This window comes from Antechinus flavipes, chromosome 5 (genome assembly GCF_016432865.1).
Source record: "Antechinus flavipes isolate AdamAnt ecotype Samford, QLD, Australia chromosome 5, AdamAnt_v2, whole genome shotgun sequence".
NCBI lineage: Eukaryota > Metazoa > Chordata > Mammalia > Dasyuromorphia > Dasyuridae > Antechinus > Antechinus flavipes.
In genome coordinates, this window is record NC_067402.1 from 216,200,320 (window position 1) to 216,214,506 (window position 14,187).

General features: G+C 34.2%; 1 protein-coding gene across 1 annotated transcript in view; it reads left to right on the top strand.

Annotated features, from left to right (window-relative positions):
• LRIG3 (leucine rich repeats and immunoglobulin like domains 3) overlaps positions 1 to 14,187 on the top strand; it is a 57,213-nt gene that overhangs the window by 39,841 nt on the left and 3,185 nt on the right. The window contains exons 10-18 of the mRNA XM_052000786.1: positions 1,179 to 1,250; positions 3,404 to 3,475; positions 4,367 to 4,530; positions 7,616 to 7,936; positions 8,797 to 9,078; positions 10,476 to 10,928; positions 11,871 to 12,026; positions 13,601 to 13,744; positions 13,851 to 14,126. Coding sequence (XP_051856746.1) covers positions 1,179 to 1,250; positions 3,404 to 3,475; positions 4,367 to 4,530; positions 7,616 to 7,936; positions 8,797 to 9,078; positions 10,476 to 10,928; positions 11,871 to 12,026; positions 13,601 to 13,744; positions 13,851 to 14,126 — 1,940 coding nt within the window. The remainder of the gene's footprint in view (positions 1 to 1,178; positions 1,251 to 3,403; positions 3,476 to 4,366; positions 4,531 to 7,615; positions 7,937 to 8,796; positions 9,079 to 10,475; positions 10,929 to 11,870; positions 12,027 to 13,600; positions 13,745 to 13,850; positions 14,127 to 14,187) is intronic.

Consider the following 14,187-nt stretch of genomic DNA (forward strand, 5'->3'; position numbering starts at 1 on the left):
TACCTACACACATAGAGTTAAACAAATCACCTCACCCCTATCAATGGAAAACTGGACCACTTCTAGAGAGACATGCAGTATCTGGACATCTTTATTTGTACCAAAGCCAAAGTGAGTTTCATGTCATACATTCATAAAGGAAAAAATAAAATGCAAGAGAAGTTCTTTCTCTTTTAAAAGGCTGCTTCATGGGTGGCTCATCCTGGCTCAGTGGTCAATATCTGATTTGCTTCATTATCTCAAAGCACAAAGTACTGCAGGTGATGAGTCAATGTACTTAGCCCAAGGTTACATGGATCACTAGTTTCATTACATAGATATGAATGCACACACATATACATACTCACAGTTTAGTAAAGTAGAAAAAAATTTCACGTGTGATTGTAACTTTGGTTTTTAAAGTTCATATGCAATTAAATTGCTTTTTATTTTAGGGAGGGTGTGAGACAGAGAAAGAAAAATTTAGAACTCAATCTTATTAAAAAGAAATGTTAAAATTGTCTTTGTATGTGATTGGAAAAAATAAGTCTATTAGAAATAGATTTTATATACCATATCTCCCTCTTTTCCCCACCTTTGGGTAGATTATAAACTTTCTTAGGGCTGAATAGTGGTGTCTTTTATCTCTGTGGCTTCAATACTGAGTAATATTTTGCACAAAGCAATTATCTAATATTATCTATCAAATTTAATTTATATAAAAGATTATTAATTTTGAATTTTGCAAATTTATCCATAATGGGATTGCTCCAAAGCGTCAGGGAGTTAATTGTCAGAGTACAGAACTATGTTGCTCCCAGCAAGGTTTTTAAATAGCAATCCAGTAAAACAGCATAAGATGATATATGATGCCTTTACATGGAAGAAAATGTTATATATATGAAATTTCTATCTTGTTATTTTATTAAGCATTAATCATCAAGTTTGAGAGCCCACACCAAATTTGTAAAAATATTTATTAAATTGTTTTATTTTAAATTTATTATTTTATTATTATTATAATTTTATATTTATTATAATGGACATAGCAGATGAAATGACATTTGTTTCAGTGTTGAGAACAGAATTGGGGAAAATTATTGGGAACTTAGCTAAAATTAAAAAAAAACATTTTTGTTAGGATTCTCAAAATAATTTTTATTGATTGTTATTCTGTTTTGTATCATATTTGTTTTCAGAGTACTCCAGGGAAATCGGATTAGATCTATTACAAAAAAAGCATTTTCTGGTTTAGATGCACTGGAACACCTGTAAGTAAGGAATCTTGTAAATTTCTCACTGTTGGGCATTTTAAAAGTCAATTATTTCTGATTCATTTTTACAAAAAATCCCAGAAAGATAAATTTCTCTCTATATTAAAATTGTGACTGTAGGCAAATCCCTTGATCTTTCTAGCTACCATGCTTTTTTCTGTAAAATGAGGGTTTGGACTCAATAGTCTCTAAGTTTCTTTCTAGCTCTAAATCTCAGAAATATTTATTTGTATCTTTGTTCTAGCTATTTCCTCAGGTTATTATAAGGATATATGTTTTCCAGGAATGGTAATGTCGATTTTTTTAAGTGCACTTTTTGTGAATTTTATGCAAAAGGTAAAATATCTAACAATAAGTGAAGTATAGATTGTCACATTTATTTACTCCCACTTGTATGACAGGTCTTCAGATTCACTTTACTAGGCAAAAAACATAATGTAGAAGTCAACTGGAGAAAAAGAAAAGGATTGGGTGCATGTTACAAAAAATAATTTGCTGTTCTATTTGTTATTCTGTGTTGTACAGCTGTGTTCATATAAGCTACGTAGCTAAGCTTCCTTTACTCCTCCACAGCTCAACAGTTTAGTTGAAAATAAAATTGAACTTGCTTAAAAGCAAAAGAAGGCTGGCAGTAATCGTTCCATTTTTTACAAAGCCTAAAGAGCTACAAGGAACTCTTTTTGGTTCAGCTTTAAGAAAAATCTCTGTGTGCTATTGGCTGAATTATATAGCAATTCCCAAGAAAGCCTATGCTGCTTTTGTACAGCTGGAATAGTTAGGAAGCTTTCCCTTATCTTAAGATGAAATCTGCTTCCTTGTCATTTTCCTCCATTCATCCTTGTTTTTGGCTTTTAAAGACAAGCAGCACCTAATCTTTCTAGGCCTTCTTCTGCTTAGACTATCACATATTTTAAAGGTCCTCATTATACCTGTTGAATCTTCTCTTCTCCCAACTAAACATGTCCAGTTCTTTTACCAAAACCTGTATGTAGAGGTGTTTTAAGTTTCTTGATTCTGGAAATCTCTCTGGAAATTTGTTTCTCTGGAAAAACATTGATTTATCTTTGTCTTTAAAATCTGGCACCCTCACTTTAGCACATAGCATTCTAGATGTGGTTTGAATAGGACAATAGAACAAATATCCATGACCTCTTGCTTTGGATGCTAAATTAATGAAATTTAAGATCATATTATCTTTTGACTGCCATATTGTACTATTGACTCATGCTTATATTGGAGGCCTTATTTAAATCTCTGAGTTGTATCCTAAACCAATAGTTCCTTCATGCCTCCCAACATTGCCTTCATCTTGTTAGTAAAATTTTTGAAAACTAGTACAGGTAATTTCAAGTTAGTCCCCTTTCTTTTCATTATTTTATCCTACTATTCTAGCCTGTTTCTCTTTTTAAATATCATAATTATGTCATTTGGTAAATTATAATTGAGTGCCAGCCCTGAAGTCAGGAAGAGTCATCTTTTTGAGTTCAAATATGAATGTATGACTACAAGCAAGCCATTTAACCCTCTTTGCCAAGAAAACCCCATTTGGGGTTTTGAAGGTTTTGAAGAGGTTATGAAGGTCAGACCTGATTATAAAAGAAATCAATTAATAACAAACTTGGTACTATTTGCAAATTTGAGAAACTGGCCTTCTCATTCTAAATGCTTGTTAGAGATTTTGAACTGAGTCTAGAACAAATTTCTGTTACTCCACTTGGGAAATTCCCATACTGCCATCCATCTATCCAGTCCATCTCTATATTTTATACATAAGGCAAGATGGTAGCACAATGGAAAGAGTACCAGACTTAAGTCAGAGGACATGGTTTCTGTTCCTGGTTCTTGTACATCCTTGTGCAAACTTTCTATGCCTCAGTGGCCTCCTAGACCAAATGACCTCAGATATCTCATCAGCATTTCAATGTTTTATTCCATAAGCGTGTGTCAAAGACTGCTGAAATTCACATAGACAATGACAGTGGCAATACTGTGATATGTCCATCTAGGAATCTCATCCATAATTAGATCTGATAAGACCCTTGCTTCCCCACAAGTACTGAGTACTCAGAGACAATGCCTGATCTGTTTTAGAATTTTACAAGGAATCAACACTGATTCACCATATTTATTTTTTGTATATCTCTTTTCAGAGACCTGAGCAACAATGCAATCATGTCCTTGCAAGGAAACACATTTTCACAAATGAAGAAACTTCAAGAATTGTAAGCTTTTATTTTTCTTTCAGATTGTTCTGAGCAGTACATAGACCATAAGATATGCCAGTGGGTTTAAATGAGATTAAATGAAAGTACATTGTAAAGCTTTAAAGAACTACACAAATGTCAGTTCCCGCTCCCCATAATATTATAGTCCTATACCATAAGAAATACCTTGACATAATGTAGAGAAAGATGGGCCTTGAAATCAGGAAGATTTCCTGATTCAGGAATTCCTCTTTACACATAACTGGCTTAAGAATCCTGGACAAATCATTTAAGCTCTCAGTGATCAAGCCTACTCACTATAACTATAAGTTGCAGAGGATATGCTGACTTGCCAATATAGGTTTAAAAACTTTCCTCCTCAGGTAGTTTTCTATATCAGTAAAATCACAGGTCTGATCTTTCTGCCTGTCACTGTTATTCCAGATAGTGTGACAGGACAGCCACAATTTTAATAGTATTATTTCTATTACCAAATACTTGGCAGATCTGTTCTTTATCATTGTGGCTACTCTTCTAAAGAAAAGGGTCATTACTTACCCATTCTTGTCTAATCTTTGAAATTTGATTATGTCACATAAGAAATAGAGGTGGGAACTTCAGAGGAGGATGATTAGCTAAATCCTGAGTTCGATCAGGCAACATGGCTGTAGGCAGAAGTTTTCTGTAGTGAATTTTTATAACACCAGCCTACACAAAAAGTTAGGGGGCCAAAAAATGAATTACACATGTTGTTGCATCATAATAAAGATGATCCAGAGAAGGTTACCAACTTGGGATATGCATTTTCAGCTTTAAAATGCATCTGCTTGATATTATTTATTTGCATTGGTTGACTTGCAGAAATATGCATTTCATAGGGAAAAACTTGAATATAATTACTTTCCTCAGGCATTTAAATACATCGAGTCTTCTGTGTGATTGCCAATTAAAGTGGCTTCCACAGTGGGTGGCAGAAAACAACTTTCAGGATTTAGTTAATGCCAGTTGTGCCCATCCTCAGCAGCTAAAAGGAAGAAGTATTTTTGCTGTGAGTCCAGATGGCTTTGTTTGTGGTGAGTACAACTATTCTCCTCCTATCCTGGTTTTCTTCTCCCTGCCCAATTTAAGAATATGGAAATGTAGATATGAGTTTGCACTGGATCCTCTCCATCACTGTGGAGAATACTTGCAAATAGACAATATATTGTCTTTCAAGGAATCTTGAATTATCTGAATCTATATATTGTGTCACCTTATTGATCAAGAGCTTGTAAGGTGGCATGGCAAATCAGACACCAACTATGTGACCCTGTGCAAATCACTTATCCGTGTTTGCCTTAATGTCCTCATTTGTAAAGTGAACAGGAGAAAGAAATATCTTTAGTATCTTTTCCAAGAAAATCCCTAAAGGGGGTTGCAAAAGGTTGGACACAACTACAGTAACTCAACAACAAAAACACAATTTGACAGTTATTGGTTTTTTCTGTTGCCTTTTATTTGTATTAATAAGCTCTGAAGTTTTTTCTATGACCCCATTATTTTTCCCTCTAGTAACCTTGTTTTCCAGTCCTATGATGTCTTCATAGTTGCGTTGCCTCCAGCAAGGATCTCATCTATACACTTTGTTGTATTCAGTTGCTTTGTGTATTTCTGTTCTTTATTACAGCCATTTCTACCATCTACATAGTGCAATTACATTAGGTTCCTAGCATGGTAGTTTCACTTCAATGATAGAAAAAAAATCAATTTATTACAATTTTTTAAGAAATATTTTCCATTTTATCTATTTATTGTACTCCTTCCATTTTTTTAATCTTTAAATCCCCTTGAAATGATTTGCTTATTTGAATGTCTTGCCAAACTTTCTTTAAGCTGGTTTTACCCTCTGTTATGTCTTTTTTGTGAACTAATATTGCTTATAATGGTGTGTCATCTTTGTAAGATTTTACAAGTTTATGTTCTAAGTATTGTCTTTGGCAACCACTTATCTCCATTTGACATGTAAGTCACACTTGTTAAGGTTTTTTTTTTTTCTTTTTTATATGCCTGTTGATTGACTTAACATAAGTTAAACTTGATTACAAAATGATTAGAATCAGACTGTCCTTTCTATTGCTGATGTCCCATGAGGCAAAGGAGAAAAAAACAAGGGAAGCTGAAGATCAGTAAATAGAAATGTCATGCTTCTAGATCATCAACATTTTCTAAAAAAAAAAAATCATCACTAGACATGACAAAGCCAAATAACATTACTCCTTCAAAAAATGAAACATTATATTAACAGAGATTAGATAAGACTACTTGTGGATATGAGATTTAATTCTCAATCAGCGATTATGTCAAACCATCAACTTATCAATTTATTTAGATCAGAATTTAGAAAAATCAAGAAGAAAAAATAATAATGAGAAAGAAATATGCCTACAGTGGACAAACTCAATCCTGAACAATGTGAAGAAAAAATTTGAAGTGAAAATAATGGTTAAATGAACTTCATATTAACATATGGTTACTAGGGACCTTTTTGATACTTCCTCATTGTATATTTGAACATTGATCTAGATATGAGTAAAAGTGATCAAATCCCTACATGTCAGGAAAAATTAATTTCAATTATGGCAAGCCATTTATCAGACTCTAGTTATATTTCTGAAAGCATAGGATGGGGATTTCGATTAATCAAAAATATTCTCTTTGGGATTTAGACATTATTGAAAAACTTAAGTTCAAAAAGTTAATTTTGGGGGAGGGAAGAAAAGCAGGAAACTGAAAATAGCTGCTTATAATGAAGAGTTACATGAATGTAATTTCCCTTATAGTACCATGAGGTGGTATGATTGATTCACTTTTAAAACCCTTGTGTTGAGATGACCTGTTTGACCATTATTAGGTTTGTTTTTAACACAGTATCCTTATTGTTTAAATATGGGATGCCTAAATGATTGAATTATAGTATCACTTCTGCTTTCACAAAATGTGGAACTAGTTGCTAACACTCCAGACAAATGACTTGTTTTTATTTCCTGGACTCCATGCTCTGGAGATCATACTAATGATTAAGGCTCTAGGAAACTGGAGACATTAAGAATGATGACCATGAGTTTAATGTGTTTTCTTATCTAGTTTCTTTCTAAAAATTACATAAGTAAAATTATTTGCATCTCGGGGTTGACTGTGTCTTTTCTGATGGCAATCAAGTGGCATCCTCTTATCATGTAGAATCAGAAAAGGGTATTACAGTGGCCTAGAATCATAGCTCTAAATTGTTAGACAGGGAATGGATCCTGCCTTGAAGATTAACTAGCTTTGTGACTGTGCCTCAGAGCATATAGCACCATGCCTGGGACATAGAATGAATTTTTTTTTGATTGATTGATTGATAATATCTTCCTCCAAAGGCTGTTGTAAGAGTCAATTGAGATTATGTATATTAAAAAACTTTATATAAGTGTAAACTGAAGCAAGCAGGATAAAGTGACTTGCCTATGACCATACAGCTAGTAAGTGTTTGAGGCCATATTTGAACTCAGGAATATAACCCATTTTATCTATGCACCAGTTAACTGCCTTCTAAAAACAACAACAACGACAACAACAACAACAACAACAACAACAACAAAAAACTTTTGCAAAGATCAAATGAAATCATGTGTGTAAAAGTATTTTATAAATGTAAGTTATTATTACTGGTTAATTAAAAAAAACTAATCTTTTCTGCTTTCAAGTGAACTTAGTTAATCAAACATTGTAACCTATAATCTACTTCTAGCAGATAGTCCCCAGCTAAGCTTTTTAATGGTTGTCTTCATTGCTTAGAGCATTCTCCCTTCTCAATTCTGCTGATCTCCTGGCTTCCTCAAAATCCCAACTAAAATTCCATTTCTACAGGAAGCCCTTCCCAACCTCTCTTAATTATAGTACCTTCTCTTTTAATTGTTTTCTGATTCCCCTGTATATAATTTACCTTGTGTATATTTGTTTCATGTTGTCTCCCCCATAGATGGCACATAGTAGGTACTTAATGAATGTTGATGCATTGATTGAATTTAAAGATATACTCTAAAATATCTCCTTGATATACATATTTGAGTAGTCTATAGTCTTTGGACCCTTATGTTCTTAATTTTTATGTTTCTTCTTTGTTTATTTTAAAAATAGATGATTTTCCTAAACCTCAGATCACAGTCCAACCAGAGACCCAGTCAGCAATAAAAGGCTCCAACTTGAGTTTTGTCTGCTCTGCTGCTAGCAGCAGTGACTCCCCAATGACATTTGCCTGGAAAAAAGATAATGAACTACTCCATGATGCTGAAATGGAAAATTATGCACACCTCCGAGCCCAGGGAGGTGAAGTGATGGAGTACACTACCATACTTCGGCTGCGTAATGTCCAATTTACCACTGAAGGGAAATACCAGTGTGTCATTTCTAATCACTTTGGTTCATCGTACTCTGTCAAAGCCAAGCTTACTGTAAATAGTATGTAATTCTCTTCTTACTTTTGTATATAAAAAGACTAATTGTTGTAGAAAAGTCTGCCTCTTTAACTTTTTCTTTTCCTTGTCATTACTTCCAACTTGGGTCTTAATGTGATTTCAATGAATGATGTTGCCATTTTAGTGTCCTGTTCTTATAGGTCATCATGTTCCCATTTGTGTTAGCTTTGTTACATAGATCTTTTGTAGCCAGTTATATGAAGGAGTGTGAATTTAAGAAAAGAAAAATAGATCCAGAATAGAATCATGACATTTGGGGTCTGAAAGGAACCTTAAGAATCAAATGACAAAATCACAGATTTGGAAGGACCTTCAAAGGTCATCTAATTCAACTTGTCCTCAACTGAGAATTATTTCTCCAGCAAAGGATCATACAGACTTCTCTTGAAGACTTCTTGCAATAGGAACATCCTAAGGCCATCCTTTTTGGTATCTTTAATTGTTAGGAAATTTTTTTTATATTGAATCTAAGTTTTTTTCTCTTTGCAAGCTTCACATATGACCTTTAGACATAGGGCCAAACAAACAGTCCAAGTGTCCTTAAAATGCAATAGAAATATCTGAAATAATTCTAAATGGGGGAGTCAGAAGACCTGAATTTACTATCTACCTGTTACTAGCATATAACTTAGGATCAGTCACTTAACTTTGCTAAGCATAGTTCTTTCCATTTCTAAAATGGAAATAATTTTTTATTTACCTTGACTATATCACTAGGCTGTTTTGAGAACCAAAGGAAATAAACTGTAAAACTCCTTTAAAATTAGGCAAACAAGATCAGATTGTAAGGTGGAGTAATTACAAGGATGGCTAAGGTACTAACATATGCCTTTCTGATTTTAGTGCTTCCTTCATTTACCAAGATACCCATGGACCTTACAGTTCGGGCTGGAGCAATGGCCCGTTTAGAATGTGCTGCCATTGGCCACCCAGCACCACAGATTGCTTGGCAGAAAGATGGTGGCACAGACTTTCCAGCTGCTCGAGAAAGACGCATGCATGTTATGCCAGAGGATGATGTATTCTTTATTGTGGATGTGAAAATAGAAGATGTTGGTGTTTATAGCTGTACTGCCCAAAATAGTGCCGGGAGTATATCAGCAAATGCAACATTGACTGTTTTGGGTGAGTTGAACCTTAAGATTCTAAACCCAGAGGGTTATGGGACTAAGCGGGTACAGAATTATAGTGTACTGGCTGTTTCCCAAAGAGTCCTTGAGGATGACTTAGATGAAAAATTTAGAGTAGTGTGCTACCCCTTTTAAAGGGCTGTGTTATGGAAGGAGACCTGCTCCTGCCTTTTTTACTTTTGTTCTAAGTGCTGTGCAGTCTCTTAAAATAATCTGGGTTGTATTTGACTTTGCATCATGAAAAAAGGTTAACTCTGGGTTAAAGTAGGTTACCTAATAACTAAAAGCAGGGGCAGCTAGATAACATAGTAGATAGAGCAGTAGGCTTGAAATTTGGGAAGACTCATCTTTATGATTTCAAATCTGGCCTCAGACGCTTAACTAACTGAATGGGCAAGTTATTTAATTCTGTTTGCCTCAGCTTCCTTATTTGCAAAATGATCTGGAAAAGGAAATAGCAAATCATTCCATTATATTTGTCAAGAAAAATCCAAGTGGGTTTATGGAGAATTGGACACAAATGAGATGATTGAAGAACTAAAAGCAAATTATTAAAAACTCTGGCTACTCTTTTTCTTCTTTACATACTGCTGTGAGAACCAGTATGGAATTAAATGGGCCCTTTTTTCTTCTCTTTAAGGCAAATTACTTTCTAAGCTTTAAAGAACTATGCAAATGTCAACTGCTTTTATTAATAATATTGTTTTAGCTTATGAGAAGCAGCATGACTAGAGAGCCTGTCTGGGAATGGGAAAAACCTGGATGTAAAGCTCACTTCCAACATATACTGACAGATCTAGTACTGTAAATTATGAACAAAAGATAATCATCTAGAGAAATAGCTCTAGAAAAGGTAACTAAAGTAGTCCCAAATTAGATAGTTAGTTTTAAGAATTTATTTTTAGTACCATGAAAAATGATTATCAGCATTTTCTTATAAGATCTGTTCAGAAAAAGTTTCCATGTAAAAACTGACTACTTAGATTAAACAGCAGACAAATATAATATTAATTTATTTTTCTAAACATTTTAACTCAAACAATAAAAAGATTTTGCTTTAGCTTTGCTGCAGTTTCCTTTGCTATAGAGTAAAAACAAAACAAAATACAACAAAATTGAGTTGAAACACAGGAGTTAGCTAAATATTCCATCTTTGTACATGTTACCCTAGTTAGGGAACACTAGTGGATGAAAAAGATAATATAAAAAAAAAGATATAATAACAAATACCATTTACTTTCAGGTAGAAAAAAAATTTAAAAGAAAATACTTTATCAGTTGAATGTTGCAAAATTCAAATTTTAGCTTAAAACAAATTCTCTTACTAGATCTAGTGATATAGAAAACTTAAATATGTGAGATACTGAAAAAAAAAACCCAATATCATTTCAGAAACTCCATCATTTCTGCGACCATTATTGGATCGAACTGTGACTAAAGGGGAGACGGCTGTCTTACAGTGCATTGCTGGTGGTAGTCCCCCACCCAAGTTGAACTGGACTAAAGATGACAGTCCTCTGATTGTGACAGAACGACATTTTTTTGCTGCGGGAAATCAGCTATTGATCATCGTGGACACAGATATGGAGGATGCTGGGAAGTACACTTGTGAAATGTCTAACACACTTGGAACTGAAAGAGGGAATGTTCGTCTTAGTGTAATTCCCACTCCCACCTGTGATTCTCCCCAGAATGCTGGCCCATCATTAGATGATGATGGATGGGCCACCGTGGGAGTTGTGATCATAGCAGTGGTTTGCTGTGTGGTGGGCACTTCCTTAGTGTGGGTGGTCATCATATACCACACAAGGAGGAGAAATGAAGATTGCAGCATTACAAACACAGGTGTGTAAATAGAATCTTGGCATCAGGTATAGCAGTCATGTGTTTTTGTGGTTCAGGAGTAATTTTCTCCTCCCAACATATTTGTGTATCTCTATGTCTCATTCAGTCAGAAGGGTGACTCATTTTGTTTCAGTTTGTAGGAATATGACCAGTAAAAAAAATAGCATCACTATCATTATTCTTTGTCCTACCCCAAGCCCAAAATGCATTTTTCCTTTGGCTTGAATATACATTTCAAATCACATATTGAAATACAGCATAATATATAATTTTTCACCATTGGTATCAGAAGGTAGAAAAGTCTCAGTCTCTCTTTCTTTCTCTCACTCTTTCTCTCTCTCTCTCTCTCTCTCTCTCTCTCTCTCTCTCTCTCTCTTGCTCTCTTTCTTTCTCTTTCTCTCTCTCTGTATACACACACACATATATCTATATACATATACACACATATATATGTGTTATATATTTAAGGTATTTTATCAGACCCTTTGTGGTCTTTGCTTGTGGGGATTTAATTTAGCTTATTGTATATCTAAGTCCTTTAATGTTAGTTTATGTTGTGTAGAAAGGAAAATCTCAATTTGATTTAGCACTTTTTTCAGGAAAAGGACTCTAAGATTAGATGAGATAATCCAAGGCTAACTTTTAAAACATATTCTATTCTCTAAATAACAGCCCATTAGCTTGTTCTAGAGAGAATTACTTGATCTAAGCCAGTTGTGTTAGAAGAACTTAGTTTTTATTTCATTAGGCATATATTCAAAAGTGTAGAAATCATTATAATACTGACCATTGTTCAGAAATAAATTAACAGGTATTATAACAGTGTTTTTAGATATTTTAGATATTGTGTTATTTGTAATGTAATTATTGATATAATTATATATAATATGATGTTATATAATATGTATGTTTTTAAATCCATTGTTTTTTTCTTAATCACAGATGAAACAAATCTTCCAGCTGATATCCCAAGTTATTTGTCATCCCAGGGAACATTAGCTGAAAGACAGGATGGGTACGGCTCATCAGAAAATGGGAGCCATCACCAATTTATCACTTCTTCAGGAGGTGGCTATCTTTTACAACGTGACAATAATGGTAGGTATTTGAAATAAAAATGGATGTCAGACTAAGTGCTTTACCAAGCACTGATGCACAGAAATTTAGTACCCAGTCCAAGGTCATTGGTGTAAAGCTGAGTTACGTAATCTTGCTTCTTCCACTATTAGGAAATCTTTCATTGTGTCCATGTACACCAAAACAAGTAGACTTAGTGAATTTAATTTCCTTCATGAAACACTAAAAATCCCTACTTTTATAAAATTAAATCTTTTTTTAGGCTATAACCATATTCTATTGGTCATTTAAATGAAAGTACTAGTTACTAAACATGTATTAAGTACTTATTTTCTAATAAGCACTGAGAATTTAAAAAATGAAGTCCCATCCCTCAAGGAGCTATTGTTCTTTAGAAGAAGATAGTGTGTGTACATATAAATAAATACAAAATATATACCCCCACAAGTGCAAGTTCCTTTTAGAGAAGTGGAGACATTAATAACTCTGTATATCCCAAAAGAGATCATGTTGGAAGTTACTCCAGTTGAACTCTCAAGGAAACTAGGAATGATAAGAAACAGAGGCAAGGAGATAATGAATTTGAAATTTAAGGAACAGATTATACACAGACACAAAGATAGGAGATGCAGTTTTGTGTGTCAAGGATAGCAAATTTGGCTGGACCGCAGAATGAGTGAAATGAAATGAGTAATAGGTCTAGAGAGGTAAGCTGGGGCCAGACTGGAAAAAGTTATATGTGCCAAACCCAGTACTTTATATATTTTTTAGAGAAAGTAGTGATAATTATCAACCCCCTTACTAAATCACTGGATTAGTATCATTCTTTTAGTATGAAAAAACTAATTCTGACTGATTTCTTTTTTTTGCCCTTTTTAAAGTAATATTTTATTTTTCAAATACATGTAAAGATAGTTTTCAACATTCACCTTTGCAAAACTTTGTATTCCAAATTTTTCTCCCTCTCTCCCCATCACCCTCCTCCCGAAGATAGCAAGCAATCTGATATAAGTTAAACATATGCAATTCTTCAAAACATATTTCCATATTCCTAACTTGGCTTTCTTCAAAGGAAACAGGGCTTCTTAATGGCTCTGAAGTAAGGTGATCTGGTTACTATCCCCCATAATCAGTGACCTCAGACAAATCACTTAACTGGAGATCAGTGGAAACTTCCCTAACATTCTTCTTTGACCTTAAGAAGTGGTCATAAATTTGCCCCAGTGATGCAGTTATTTATAATGATCTAAACAAAATGTTCTCTTATCGGAGGGAGGGAGAGAACGCAAACAGGAAAATATTAATTTATCGTTAGGTGATTTATTTGTGTGGTGCAGTAGATAGAATGCCAATGTTGAAGTTGGAAATTTGATGAGTTCAAATCTGACCTCAACTACTTATGAGATGTGTGATCCTGAGCAAATAAGTCACTTAAACTTTTTGCCTCAGTTTCCTCATCTGTAAAATGGAGATAATAGCACTACATCACAGAGGGGTGTGAAAATGAGATCATTGTAAAGATTGTAAAGCATGAAGCACAGTAGTATATAAATGATAGCTATTTTGACAATGATATATTTCTTTTTTATTTCAAGGCACTTGTCATATGGATAATAGCAGTGAAACAGACATGGAGGGTGTCACAGATCCATTCCTATGCCACTACCTGGGAACAACAGGCACTGTGTATCTGAAGGGGACCGTCTATGGCTCTGACTCTTTTGATACCTACCGCCCAGGTATGTAGATTTATAGCGTGAATAGAGATTGAACTGTCATGGTTCCCAGTGGAATTTCTAGAATTGACATTTCTCTTGTTTTTTTTTTTTTTAAACATATAAAAAGGTTGTAGCCCAGACCCAAGAACTGCCTGCTTAGATCATTATGAATCGACTTACATAAAGAAAAAAGAGTGCTACCCATGTTCACATCCATCAGAGGAATCCTGTGAGCAAGACATAAGTAGTGTTGGAATGCCATCTTCTATGAGTAAATTTGTCAACTCCATCTATATTCAAAATGAAGGACCGGGGATCAAAAGCTTGTCTCAGAACAAAAATACTGTGGATTTTAATGTAATCCAAGAATCATCACCTACTGCATCCAGTAATGCTTTTATGGGTGAGTTTCTTAGTTGACTTAAACTATCAGGAAAGCAAGGCCCTTAGCTTATAGCACAGAA